This window comes from Prunus dulcis, chromosome 2 (assembly GCF_902201215.1).
Source record: "Prunus dulcis chromosome 2, ALMONDv2, whole genome shotgun sequence".
Lineage (NCBI taxonomy): Eukaryota > Viridiplantae > Streptophyta > Magnoliopsida > Rosales > Rosaceae > Prunus > Prunus dulcis.
Window position 1 is genome coordinate 7,688,320 of NC_047651.1, and position 15,417 is coordinate 7,703,736.

Genomic DNA, 15,417 nt, shown 5'->3' on the forward strand with positions numbered 1-15,417 from the left:
AATAGAAATATAAAGTTTGAAAGAAAAAGAATTAAAAGGCCTACATACCGACAACTGGCCGCGAACCTCCGTCTTGGTCTCGTCTGGCATCACCTTCCAAGACTTCCATTTCATCGGGCAATGGCTCCGAATGACATGACCAATGTCGTGGGCCAAGGAGCTATGCAACTCCGCCGTCGGTGCAGCCCGATGTCGCTCGTCGTATCCGATGTTGATACGACTGTTGGTCACCCGGGTGACCTTCGCCGTCTTCAATTGCCGACACGGCCCTCGGGTGTTCTTCTTGGCTGCAAAGAAAGATGACATGAATGTTAAATAAATAACAAATTTAACAATAAAATACACACACACAAAAACAAAAACAAAAACAAGAAATAAAAAAGAAAACTAACTGGAGAAAAAGGAAAGCTATACCTGGCTGTGACCCCGACGCATCAGTGGATGTGGTGTCGGTGGTGCTGGCGGGCCGATGACGCCGCCTGGCGCTAACAGGCTGCGCCACTGATGACGCTGATGAGGCAGGCGCCTGGGACCCTGCAGGTCCAACTGCCAAGTGGTCCTTCAGTGCTGGCACAGTGGCAGCAGATGTCGGAGCAGTGGCAGCAGATGTCGGCTGAGTCGGGGGCTCCGAACTCTGCGTGGTCGTCACCGCCCTACGACGTCTAATCAGGTCTGACATCTGCACAATTTCATTAATACACATACAAATTAATAAAATATACGAATATTTGAAAGCACATACAATTTTATTAAGATTCTTGACCTAGGGTTTGCGAGTTCGGAGTATCCGGGACTCCGATCCACGATCCGTCAAATCCTAGACGATCCTAGAAATACAAGGTACACCATACGTGAGTTTGAGTTCGATCCAACGGTCCGAACATAACAAACCCGAAAATCGCACAATAGGCAAAATCCGTTCGAGACTCAAACGGTAACCAAATTCCAATCCGAAAACCCCTACGCGCTCGTGACAACTAGGGGATTGCACTGGGACCCAATGCATGACTGCTACAGTAACCCACCCGCCACCACACGCGCCGGCAGCATGTGGGTATCCAAAGCGATACCAATCGCCAAAAAATTCTAAAAACTAAGGGCCAAGGTTCCTACCCTAGGTTCAAAACATCAATTGGAGCCACTTTTGTTCTCGGACCTACCCCGAAAAATGGCCAGAAGTGGCCGGAATTGAAATTCAAAAACCGACCGAAACTTAGGGTTTCAAATCCACTGCCCTATTGCAACACTTTCAGAAATCCTACCTAACCATCAGCTAAAGCATCAAAAATAGGACAGAAACCATACCTCAGGTGTCGGATTTGGTCGCCGGAGGAGAGAGAATGACGGCAGTGCAGATTAGGTGAAAACCGAGGAAATTAGGGCGGCTGGCTCAATGGTGACGGCGGGGAAGCTCCGGGGTACCAAAGTTGTGGCGGCGCAGTCCAAAATCCCCTGGGGTAGGGGGCTGAGCTGACGGCGGAGAGAGAGAGAGAGAGAGAGAGAGAGAGAGTTAGGACAAAATAAGCAATCTAGGGAAGAAGGAGGCCATTGCATGGTTTCTGAAATTTTATTCGATTTTGCGCGACGAACAAACAAAAGCGTCGCTCAAATCATTTTAATTGACTCTTGCGCGACGAAATAAGTATAACTTCCTCGCGCAATATTGTTAATCCGCCAAAATTTGTATCACTGTAGTTTTTGCGCACGCATAACATTGTATTCCGTCGCGCAATGTTGTCAATCCACCAAAATTTGGGACTTAGGGTTTAGCGGTAGAGATTGAAAACTTGCGCGACGCATAATATTGTATTTCGTCACGCAATGTTGTCAATCCGCCAAAATTTGGGACTTAGGGTTTAGAGGGAGAGACTGAAAACTTGTGCGACGCTGTCACTATTCATCGCACAAATTTGGGGTTTAGGGTTTATTTGCAACTGCGCAACGAATATGCACAGCGTCGCGCAAAAACTAGCAAATTTTTTTGACTAAGTGATGTTGTAATTCCTCCAAAATTTGGGGTTTATGGATTTTGTAGAGAGATTGCGCGACGAATATCAACAGCGTCGTGCAAGTCAGCTTTCTATAAACTCGAAAAAAAATTTGACTAAGTGTTCAGAAGGAAGGAGGTGAAAGGGCTAGCTGAGATTGCACGACGACGAGGCCTGAGTTCGTCACTCAAAACTGTTCTCTGCAGGCTTTGTGTGACCAAAGAAACTTCTTCATCGCGCAATGTTGTAATTCCGCCAAAATTTGGGGTTTAGGGATTATTGTAGAGAGATTGCGCGACGAATATCAACAGCGTCGTGCAAGTCAGCTTTCTGTAAACTCAAAAAAAATTTTGACTAAGTGTTCAAGGAGGAAGGGGGTGAAAGGGTTGGCTGAGATTGCGCGACGATGAGACCTGAGTTCGTCGCTCAAAACTGTTCTTTGCAGGCTTTGTGCGACCAAAGAAACTTCTTCATCGCGCAATGTTGTAATTCCGCCAAAATTTGGGGTTTAGGGATTATTGTGCAGAGATTGCGCAACGAATATCAGCACGTCGCGCAAGTTAGCTTTCTGTAAACTCCAAAATTTTTTTGACTAAGTGTTCAAGGAGGAAGGGGGTGAAAGGGCTGGCTGAGATTGCGCGACGACGAGACCTGAGTTCGTCGGGCAAAAATGTTCTCTACAGGCTTTGTGCGACCAAAGTAACTTCTTCGTCACGCAATGTTGTAATTCTGCCAAAATTTGGGGTTTAGGGATTATTGTAGAGAGATTGCGCGACGAATATCAACAGCGTCGCGCAAGTCAGCTTTCTGCAAACTCGAAATTTTTTTTGACTAAGTGTTCAAGGAGGAAGGGGGTGAAAGGGCTGGCTGAGATTGCGCGACGACGAGGCCTGCGTTCATCGCGCAAGACTGTTCTCTACAGGCTTTGTACAACCAAGGAAACCTATTCGTCGCGCAAACCCTATATACTAAACCCTAAACCCTAAACCGCGGAAACCCTAAACCCGAAACTAGTTTTAATGATCCAACCGGGAAACTTGTTTTTTTTATACTTCGAGATCGTATACGCCGAAAATCGGAAAAAACAAACAATAAGAGATCAAGTAACGGGACAAAACTTTTCGACGGTTCTAAATGAAAAGTCATGATTGAACGGTTATTTTAGCTCTGATTTTTATGATTTTTTACAGCTACTTTTCTTGACCCTATATGAATATAATTACTGAATTTGATCTTCAATTTAAAATGTTTACACTATGGTGATACGACATAATCTTATGTTATATTTAACGAAAGTATAAGTAAACTACTCATTGTTGGTGAATATATGGTTTTGATGGCAAACGCATTCTACGAAAGTAGTTTTAGTAATCCAGCCGTCAAACTTGTTCGTTTATACTTCGAGATCTTAGACCCCAAAAATTGGGAAAAAAAAAATATTCAGAGATCAAGTAACGGGACAAAACTTTTGAACGGTTATAAATGAAAACTCATGATTTAACGGTTATTTTAACTCCGATTTTGATGATTTTTTACATCTACACTCCATGACCCTATATGAATACAATGAACTAACTCGATCGTCAATTTCAAATATATATGTGTATATATAATATATTATAAAATAATATATATTTGCGAGACGAGAGTAAACCTGTCGTCGCGCAAAATTTCATCGCGTGACGGATGATAATTTGTCGCGCAATGTTTTAACTTTACGCGACTCGTGTATTGTGGGTCGCGCAAACTTTGCGCGACGAGGTTTACTTCGTCGCGCAAGGATTTTCATTTTTGAAAAATGTTTGGTGTCAATAATTTTCAAACTTTGTATGAAAAAGGTTTGGATATATTTATTTATCAATGTTTTATAACAAATTTTTTATCATTTTCATTTTGTAAACGTGTTTTGTCAAAAAAAATTTAAAAATTATTATTAAAAGGGTTTGGATATATTGATTTACCAATGTTTTATAACTAAATTTATTTTAATAATGTTTCAGTTGTCCACATATATAAGGTTTGGATATAACAACTACATATATTCAAACATTTGTATTACACAAAGTCTGTACACTAGCATAATAAAATTACAAAAAATTTAATTATTCATCATCTGAACTATAATAACTTTCGTTATCGTCGCTATCATCACTTTCGGTCTCCCAATCCTCCTCCTCCTCCTCCTCCTCTATAACTACATCATCTTCGTTGCTCGGGCCCACTGCAACATCGAATCTTGGAAGATCCCCGAGGTCAATTGTAATTGACTGAATCGGTATTTCGATTGAAGACACTCCTTGTATTTGAAACGGTTCTTGTATAACATGTGTATCTCGAAGTGTTTTCGCATCATTTTCCATTGAAGATTCTAAACGTTGGTCAGCCACATTGTCGACGCCGTTGTCAGTTGGGTCTAGTTCTGGTATAGCATACACGTTCCTATGATCCATCTTCTGAACAACTTTCCAACTGCTCCGGCTTTAGGGTCATCTAGATACACAATTTGTGTTGCCATGTTTGCCAAAATGTAAGGGTCGTCATCATACCAAGTTCTGTTAATGTTCACAGATAGTAAGCCATGGTCGATTTTAACACTTCCCGGCCTATTTGGGTTGCTATCAAACCATCGACACTTAAACATGATCACTTGGTATCGATCTTTGTAAAGCAATTGAGCGACATTTGTGAGTTTGCCATAGAAATCAATGTTCGTACTTTCGCCTCCACCTGGGACATGGACACCGCTGTTTTGCGTACACAACTTGTCATCTCGTGCAGCCCCCAAAAATTTGACGTCGTTAATATAACAACCCGAAAACAATTCAGCGCGAATCGGGCCGAATGCCAAGTTATATAACTCATCACTGTAAGTGGGGAATTCGATGATTTCAACTTATTCACCTAATATAATACAAAACCATTCACATGTTAGTTTGACAAAATTAAATACTACAATTTATATTTGTCAAATACAAAACACTTATAACTTACAGAATCCAAAAACCATTGTGGAAACAATTCACGTTGTTTCTGGGCAACTAAATGTGATGGATGTTCTCACTTCATCATCTCTTCATGCTCATCTAAGTATGCCATTATCTCATCACAATTGTTCAGTACGAACCAATGCGCTACCTCCATGTCATTTCTAGAAAACGACTCTCCTCGTCCAGGATCTCCAAAGGGCCGTGCGCTTTGGGCAAAAACAGAAAGTTTTTCCTTTCTCATACCTCCGTCGTTATTATGCTGAGGACGATTGAAAGCCGTCTCCACATCTTTTAAATACATTCCACAGAAAGTAAGCGACTCATATTGAACCCAAGCCTCTATAATTGATCCTTCGGGCTTTGCCCTATTACGTACACTTTTTTTTCAGCTCTCCAAGAAGCTTGCCAAAATAAAACGATATGATACAAATTAGCAAAGTGTCGATAATGATGCATACACAAATGATAAAGATTATATACCTTTCTATTGGATACATCCAGCGATAGTTGACGGGACCAGCAAGCAATGCCTCTTCTGGCAAGTGAACCATCACGTGCATCATACTTGTGAAGAAAGCTGGAGGAAATATCATCTCAAACTTGCATAGGACTTGGACAATGTCATGGTGCAACTGCAATATGTCTGTCTTTCGCAATGTTTTTGCCGTCAGTTGGGAAAAAAATCTGGACAACAACATGATTGGCTTCACAACATCTTCCGGCAATAGATGTCGAATCCCCACAGGAAGTAGGCGTTGCATAAACACATGGCAGTCATGGCTCTTAAGTCCAGTAAATTTACCCCCATCGACATTCACGCAACGTGCGATATTAGAAACATACCCATCGGGAAATTTGACAGACGATACAAACTTTAGAAACTCTTTTTTGTCATTCGGTTTCATAGAAAAAAATGCAAGATCCCTTCTAGCTTTATCACTGTCCCTATTCATCCATAAACCCCTTCGTATGCCCATTCTTTCCAAATCAAGACGAGCTTTGATTGTGTCCTTTGTCTTGCCCTCGATATCTAGAATCGTGCCCACCAATGTGTCAAATACATTTTTCTCAACATGCATCACATCTAGATTGTGCCTCAATTTGAGTTTCGACCAATATGGGAGCTCAAAAAACATAGGCTTGTGAGTCCAGTTCATATGTGTAGAAGGTCTGGTCCGACTAACTGTTTTTCCGAACGGAGCAAAATCCAAGCGGTTCAGCTGTTCCAAGATCTCATCACCGGACCATTCTCTAGGTCTGAGGCGACGCTCTGTGTTCCCGTCGAACTCTTTATCTTTTTCCCGCCACTCGTGGTCCCATGGCAACCATCTCCGATGACCAAGGTAACAAACTTTTCCAGCGTGCCAACCAGAAGTTACATCTTCCTTGCATACAGGACATACCATATAACCCTTTGTGCTCCACCCAGAAACCATTGCATATGCTGGAAAATCATTCACAGTCCACATAACTGCTGCCCGCAAAGTGAACATCTTCCCAGTTGATTTATCGTACGTGCGAACACCGTTTGTCCATAAATCCTTCAGCTCATCAACCAGCGGCCTTAAGTAAACATCGATTGACCTCCCAGGATCCTCAGTTATCAAAACAGTCATCATCATGTATTCTTTTTCATGCATTTCCAAGGCGGCAAATTATATGGGAATACGAAAATCGGCCAAGTGCTGTGGTGTTGGTTTAGAACCCCATACGGATTGAATCCGTCAGTGGCAAGTCCCAATCTCACATTTCGGGGATCAGCAGCAAACTCGGGGAACGTTCGATCGAACTCTTTCCATGCCTCCCCATCTGCAGGATGCCGCATCACATCATCGTCTACCCGTTTTTCCTTATGCCATCTCATGTCTGTGGCAGTATGCGTCGACATATACAATCGCTGCAACCTAGGTTTCAGGGGCAGATAACGCATGACTTTTTGTGGGATCTTAGTCGTTCTATTCTGAGATGTCATTTTGAACCTCGACTCATTGCATATAAGGCATGTATCCAACGTTTCATGCTCCTTGTAGAATAACATGCAATTATTTTTGCAAGCATGAATTTTTTCATAACCCAATCCAAGACCATTCAACACCTTCTGCGCGTGTTTATGGTCTTTTGGCAAACAATTGTCCGTCGGAAGCATTCTCTTGAAAACCCCCAAAAAGTAATCGAAACACAGGTTCGACATACGATACTTTATTTTTCCGTGCATTAGCTCTACAATGGCCGTGAGAACGGAAAAGCTCTCGCACCCCGGGTATAACTCTTGGTTGGCATTTTTTAACAGTTTTTCATATTGTTCAAACTCCGCGCTGTCTATTAGTGTAGGCACGTCATCTTCCCTTTCGTGATTGATGTTGGTCGATGCAAATGGAAAAGCATCCTGTATAATATCCATGACTTGATCATTAGGATCCACAATAGGTTCAACACTGTCCATTCTTGTGGCATTTGAAGACGAAGCATGGTCTAATTGTTCCCCATGAAGGTTCCAAATGCTATATGTCTCAATCATTCCATTCCTTACTAAATGAAATCCAACATTTTCAATTGTCTCCCACAACGTGTTATTACACCTCCTACAAGGACATCAGATTCTAGTTGCACCCGGGTTGTGTCTACGTGCAAACTCAATAAAATCCTCGATTCCATCCAAGTATTCGTCTGCGCATCTATTTGGGTTCTGTATCCACCTTCTGCTCATAATTCCTGAAACCACAATCACAACATAACAATCACAACAACTTCATACGAAGTTATAATGTCACCTTATGCCTCCGGTAAGGGCCCTATCCCATTCGGGAATGCATAGTCCTGTCACGTAACCTACAGCTACATGAGATTAGATTTCGACATGGATGAATTTCCGCAGCATCTCGATACAGTTCTTGAGGTGGGCATAGGTATAAATACCTACGTACCACCCGAAGAACGTACCGAGATGACACCGAAATCTCCACAATCGAAACCTAATCATGTAGCCGAAGATTATGTGACAACACTATGCATTACCAAACTGTCCAAATAATGGGACAATTCAAGAATTAATTGGACCGCAGTCATGCTTTACGCATCCATGTACGAAATCCAACTAATCTCGAACGGGAAACTAAATGTTACTAAACATACAAATAAAAGTACAAAGTTAATTTCAATTAACTTCGTACATCACAACACATTGTGCTACGTCACGCACAATTTAACAACATAATATAAATATAACTTCACAAAAAAAATATACACATAACAAACTAACTTTAACATTTTTAATATATAAAACGAATAAAATACCTTGTCAATCGTTCTCCACCAATCGCTAATTACAAATATCCCTAACGAGAACAAAATTAATAGCGTTAGTACGAATTTACATTAATACTTATAAACTAACGACAAAAAATACTTACCCAATGAACGTACTGAATTTCCAGCAGAGACAGCGGCAGAGAGGTTGAGAGAGAGGCAGAATTCTGATATGAAGAAGAAGGACTTTGCGTGACGAATCATAAATTTTGTCGCGCAAAATGCCGTCGCGAAAACCATTTTTCCGTCGCACAAAATGAGTTTTTTCGTCGTGCAAAAACTTGTCGACAAAAAAAACTTTTGAGCAACACATGACATTGTTGTCGCATAAACTTTCGTCGCGCAAAAACAAAATTCCATCGCATAACATTTAAGTTTCGTCGCGCAAGAATGTACCGACATCTGCTTTACGCGACGAAATCTAATTTGTCGCGCAAAAAAAAAATCCCCCCTCAATTATTTTGGCGCCAAAATAAAAATATCCTTCGTTTTCTTATGCGACGATTAAAGGTTTCGTCACGCTAAGTTGTCTTTTGAGCTGAAACCATTCGTCGCACGAGTTTTCGCAGCCAATTAACCTCACCTTTACGCGACGAAGTGTCCCATCGTCACGCTAGTTTTCTTACGCGACTATTGCTCTCGCCGCGCAAGTGGTTGGCGCCAACAAAAAACCCGGGCTTTTTTTCGCTTGCGTGACGAAGGTGTATATCTGTCGCGCTAAGAGGTTTTGCGCTTCGAAAACTTTGGTCGCGCAAGTTTTCAATTTTTTGCTCGACGAAACTGGTTTTCCGTCGCTTTATTGCGTTTTGCGCGACGAACATGTGTTTGTCGCGCAAATAGTAAAACGTAGTAGTGAATGTATGTTTCCCAGGTGGGTCTTTTTCATCTACAATTGCTTCAAGCGGGACGACAACGATTTATCATGCAGATAGTAAATCCATCTTTATTTCTCTTTATGATAAATTTTAAATCCAGGAAATGGGAAGACTTAAAAAAGCTCTTCCTTAATAGGCACTTGCAAACATGCTATCAAAATTTGAATGGAGAACATTTGAAATATATATAGTAAAAGAAAGTACTTCATTTCTCACTTGGTTTGCCAGTAATATTTTGTCATCTCTCTACTGAGAAAACTTTTAGCCATCTTTTTCTTATTTTTGTTTGCTTGACTTCAATGTCTTTCCAAATTCTTTGTGATGTAGGATGAGATCTGGGTCAATTATGGTGGGAAAATATTATTTCAATTAAAGTGGCTCAAAGTTGGAAGGAAATCATGCAAGAGAAGAAAATTCCAATTCAAAATCAATTATGGTGTTAAAAGAGAAAGATTATTGTATCGTTGAGATTTTTGAGTTGCTTGATTAAGTTTGAAGCATAGAGGATTCTTTGCCAGATTTATATTAATTTATTGTTTGCAATTGACGGTGCTGAATGATGCAGAGGAGAAGCAACTGACATGGTGTGAAATTGTGGCTAGATGATCTCAGAGACTTGGCTTACGATGTGGAAGACATGCTGGACAAATTTCCTACTAAAATGTTGAATCTAAGAGTTCAATTATTTGTCTATAGTCTATTATAATTCATATATGTCAAGATATAAATCAAAAAAAAAACAAATGGATTTCAAATGATTTCTAATCCTTACTATCGGTGTGAGTTACTTGGCAAAGACCATGCTTGTTTTGATTGTGTAATGACCTTAAAATTGGGATTTTGTTGTTATTTGTATTCCGAAAAATTATACAAGGTTAATTAAATGTTTGGGCAATTTATAAAGTTGGTTTGATGTGGACATGATTGGATTAAGTGTGTTTAATCTCAATTTGGATTAAAATGCCCCTACATTTAATTAATGATTTTTCAAAGGACATTCAAGAAATTGAGGTGAGAAAATTATAATCTTTGGATTGGAATCAAGCTTGATCTCACAAACATATAGGCACTAACAGGTTGTGAATCGAAGCTATAATGAAGGAGAAATAAAATTTCAAAGTTTTGAAATTGAATTGGAGGGCTAAATAGTGAATAGTCAACAGTTAATAGTCTATTTTCGGAATTCTATAAATTGGAGGATCACTGTGCAAATAGCAGAAAATACCTTAATTTTCAGAAAATTCATTTTGGTTCGGAGCCTCGCCGAAGATGCGATTTTCGACGGTGACGGCAGCGGCGACCGGAGAAGGTGTTTAACATTGCCAACCATATCGCAAGAGGAGAATCACATGAACATAACCTAACTAGAATCACGGTGATCGGAGCAGCACTGAAGGCGTGGCGATGCCGTGAAGTTCGTTCGTGCATAGTGAAACCCATAACTTTGGACAACGATTTGACCACTTTAGAGGTCGATTCAGGTAAACGACCAAGTTTTAAAGTTGTGTATTTCGTCTATTTTCTTTGGTTAGCCTAGTTTTGGTCTGGCAATTCGACTTTTTTATGGTCGCCAAAATTGTACCCGAACCATCACGAGTCGTGGCGGCTTGTGGCGGTGGTACTGAGCCTAAGTTCATAAGTCAGTTTGTAGTCCTAGAGGTCTTGAGCGCGATGGTGTGCTTCGTTATGACAAATCATCGAAGCCTCGAAAATCTGGACTGTTAGATCGTAGATGATCGGAAAGTTGGATCGTGTCCAATTTCATATATGGTGTAGTTGGAGTTGTGAGGAGTTTATAGGTACAGACATATTGACGATCAGAAGTCCCGATCTTAAGTTAGCGTGTTTTCAAGTTAAGGCGAGCGATAGACGTTAAATTATCTGTGACCATGCAATCAACAATGATCCGATTGTTGGATTGGACCCAAATTGTTATAGTACGATTTGGACTATTTAGAGTCCATTAGTACGATCGGATTTGAAATCTGAGGTCATGGTCCTGAGGCGGGTTTTTGGGAGTGTCGGTTGGACTGGTGGGACCTACGAGACCCAGATAGTGACTTTGTGAACAATGGGTGTCATTGGTCCTGTTTTTACGTCGATAGTGTGCACGTAACAGTTTTGGAGTGTTTTGGACGATATTTGATCTCTTTTGGACCCCGAGTTGGTCGGAATGGCATTTTCGTCATTTGAGTGCTGAATCTCATATTTACACAAGATTGAAAATAGGGTTGACGACGTGGTTCTTCTCGACATTTTTGGACGTGTCTCATTTTACGTACAAGCGATTGGTTGAGATGACCAGGGAGCTCAATTATTATTGAATTTTGGAGTTTTGTGTTGAGTTGAGTCAGATACTTTGCTTAGGTTTTGCTAGAACTAGAGTTGCTCGTTGAGGTTTGAGATTGAGAATTCGTTGAGTTGTTGAAGACGCAGGTTGGATGAGTGGTGAGTATAACCATCTGGATTGTGGAAAATCAGAAAAGGAAAAATCTTAGAGAAGAAAGCTAATAATCCATTGTTGTGTTGCACAGATATGTTACAAGATATGCAAAACAATATGGCAATATGACAAGTATAAAAGATTAGCAGATACAGGGATAAGACAATAAAGAAATACATAGTTAAATATTACTTGTTTATTTTTTCTTTAACATTTAAAATTAGCAATGAGATCTCGCATTTATAGAAACAATTCCAAACAGCCCTCTTTTTTTTTCTACAAAAAATTTCCCACAACCCTTTGTTATTGGAAAAGAAAATACAAAATAATCCCTCTTGTATCCCTTGCATATCCTGCTAAAATATGAATATGGTTTGAATACTTTGGGTTAGGTTTTATTTTTCTCCATAAGGAGGTATATATAGGAGTTTAGTTCACAGGAGGATTTTACAAGAATTAGATACAATAAAGAGTTAGGAAAGTATCTCCTAATTGTACAATGATTTATCACTTATATAAAAATAGGAAAGTAAATCCCTTAATTAATCAAGGAAGTAAAGAGACTCACGTCAACACTCCTCCTCAAGTTGGTGCATATATGTCACTAATGCCCAACTTAGTAAGTGAGTCATGAAATACTCTTCCACAAATAGCTTTGGTTAAGATATCTGCCAGTTGATCTTCTGATTTTACGAATGGTAGGCGGATGATCTTTTTCTCAATTTTTTCTTTGATAAAATGTATATCCACCTCAACATTTTTGGTTCCATCATGTTGAACTGGATTATGGGCAATATCAATAGCTGACTTGTTGTCACAATGCAACTCCACTATCAAGAGTCTTCTGATCCACAATAATTCACAAACTTCGTGAGTCATTCCTCGATACTCTACTTCTGCACTAGACTGAGAAATCACATTTTGCTTTTTACTATACCAAGTGACCAGGTTACCTCCCACGAATTAAAGTAACCAGAAGTATAGCATCTATCTGTGATGGAACCAGCCCAATTAGCATATGTATATCCAACAACTTCAAGATCTCTATTTTTTGAGAACATTAATCCTTTCCCACGGGCTGACTTTAAGTATCTTAAGGTCCGATCAATTGCATTCCTATGAGAAACACTGGGCGAATGCATAAACTGACTAACCACACTCACAGCATATGCAATATCTGACCTTGTGTGTGCCAGGTATATCAACCTTCCAACAAGGCGTTGATAATGTTCCTTATTGGTTGGTTCTTGGTCCATGTCTTCACACAACTTGTGATTCATCTCAATCGGTGTGTTAGTAGGCTTACATCAAAGCATCCATGTTTCAGTGAGTAGATCCATTACATACTTCCTTTTAGACAGAAATATACCAGTTTTTGACCTTGCTACTTCGATTTCGAGAAAGTACTTCAGATCACCTAAATCCTTCATCTCAAATTCATGAGACAAATACTTTTGCAACTTTAGTTGCTTTTCTGCGTCGTTGCCAGTTACGATTATGTCATCTACATAAACAATCAATGCAGTAAGTTTTTCTTCATCATGCTTCAAGAACAGGGTGTGATCTGAATTACTCTGTGTATATCCAAAAAATTTCATAGATTTTAGTAAATCTGCCAAACCATGCCTTGGGAGATTGCTTTAACCCATATAATGACTTTCTTAGCTTGCAAACTTGATTTTTCTTGTCATGAGCTAAATTATATCCTGAGGGTGAGTCCATATATACTTCTTCTTCCAAGTCTCCATGTAAGAATACATTTTTAACATCAAACTGATGTAGTGGCCAACCGAGATTTACTGCTAGAGATAATAGGACTCTAATAGTGTTAATCTTGGCTACTGGGGTAAAGGTCTCCTCGTAGTCTATCCCATATCTCTGTGTGTACCCCTTCGCCACCAATCTAGCTCTATATCTTTCAACGGATCCATTATCCTTGAGTTTCACAGTATAAATCCACCTGCATCCTACTGTCTTCTTTCCATGAGGTAAAGGCATGAGTTCCCATGTGACATTCTTTTGGAGAGCTCGCATTTCTTCATTCATAGCTTCTTTCCATTTTGGGTCTTCTAGTGCTTTAGTTACACTATTGAGGACAAATATGTCAGCCAATTGCTTCACATAGTGCACATGTGACTTTGATAATCTATTGAGAGATATATAATTATTGATGAGGAATTTTCCTTTGGCTTTAAGATCTACTTCATATTGTACTCGAGGTTTGCCACGGTTCTTCCTTTCCGGAAGCTGATATGTAGCCTTTGTGCCTTCTGAAATCAAATCATCATGGGATATTTTATTAGTATTATCAGTTTCAGAAAAAGATGTTACCTAAATGACTTTCTCAGCCGGTGATTGGTACGGTACTGGAGCTTAACTGGGCAAAATCTCATAAAACGATTCAATTTCCTCCTGATTTTGACAGCGTGGAGACAATTGATCGTTTTCTTTTGGTGACCGGTCGCTGTCTGCTAGCGACCAGTCGTTTTGAAGCAGGTTCTCTGTAGTTGAAGAACTAAGTGGGGCGATTAGTTGCTTTCCACTGGCAACTGGTCATTTTGATGCAGACTAACATCATGGGGAAAAAAAAAATCAAGAATTGGAGGAGTGATGGATTCTCGATTCTCCTCCTGGGCTATTGAAAAATCTAAATCATATTCCCGAAACACAATATCTATGGAGGTAAAGACATTCTGACTAGGTGGATGATAACACTGGTATCCTTTCTGATGAGGTACATAGCCAATGAAAACATACTTTTCAGCTCGAGGATCCAATTTGCTTCGTTGGTGATCATATAAGTATACAAATACAACATAGCCGAAAATCTGGGGTTCTAGGTTTGGGGTGGGAGGTGTTTGGATATGGTGGTGAAGTGTTTGAAGTGGTGTTTGGAAATTTATGATACTAAAGGGAATCCGATTGATAAGGTATGCTGCAGAGACGACAGCTTCGCCCCAAAAGGATCGTGGCATATTGGCACCAAAGAGAGACGCACGAACGACTTCCAATAAGTGTATTTTCTTTCTTTCAGCCACCCCATTTTGTTGAGGAGTGTAAAGGCATGAGCGATGATGTATGATGCCATGATCTTATAAGAACTGGTTAAGATCATGGTTGATAAATTCTCCGCCATTGTCAGAACGAAGAATAGAAATTCTGGCATGAAACTGAGTCTCCACCATTTGATAAAATTGTTGAAACCTGGAACTGACTTCCCCTTTAGCTTTGAGAAGGGAAACCCAAGTCATGCGTGTGCAATCATCTATAAACATGACAAACCATCGCGCCCCTGTCGGAGTGGCAATTTGAGCAGGTCCCCAAACATTAGAATGAACAAGAGAAAACAGAACCAAACTCTTATTTGAACTTAATGAGAACGGGACACGATGGCTCATAGCCAATTCACATGTATCACAGTGGAAGCTGGAAACATCAAGACTGGAAAATAATGGTGGAAACAACTTCTTAAGATAACTGAACGAGGCATGCCCGAGACGTTTATGCCATAACCAAATTTTGTCTTTCTCCCTTTCAAAACGAGTTTCAGTGGTTGTGAAAGCTTGACCAACCTTGACCTCACTATCCGGTGCCAAATCCAAGTAGTAGAGTTTGCCCCGCCGAGTATCATAACCAATTGTCTTTCTTGTGAGGATGTCCTGAAAAACACAATGATTCGGCCAAAATGTTATAGTACACCCCAAAGTAGTAGTAAGTTGTGCAACAGATAACAAGTTATGGTCCAAAGATGGAACAAGTAATACAGAATCCAGATGTAGGGAAGTAGAGGTAGATCGAGAGCCCTCCCAAACCACAGG

General features: G+C 40.2%; 1 protein-coding gene across 1 annotated transcript in view; it reads right to left on the reverse strand.

Moving 5' to 3' along the window:
• LOC117618036 (secreted RxLR effector protein 161-like) overlaps positions 1 to 12,855 on the reverse strand; it is a 13,074-nt gene extending 219 nt beyond the window's left edge. The window contains exons 1-2 of the mRNA XM_034347664.1: positions 12,553 to 12,855; positions 415 to 679 (exon numbers count right to left, since the gene is read on the reverse strand). Coding sequence (XP_034203555.1) covers positions 415 to 679; positions 12,553 to 12,855 — 568 coding nt within the window. The remainder of the gene's footprint in view (positions 1 to 414; positions 680 to 12,552) is intronic.
• Positions 12,856 to 15,417: the final 2,562 nt, after the last annotated feature.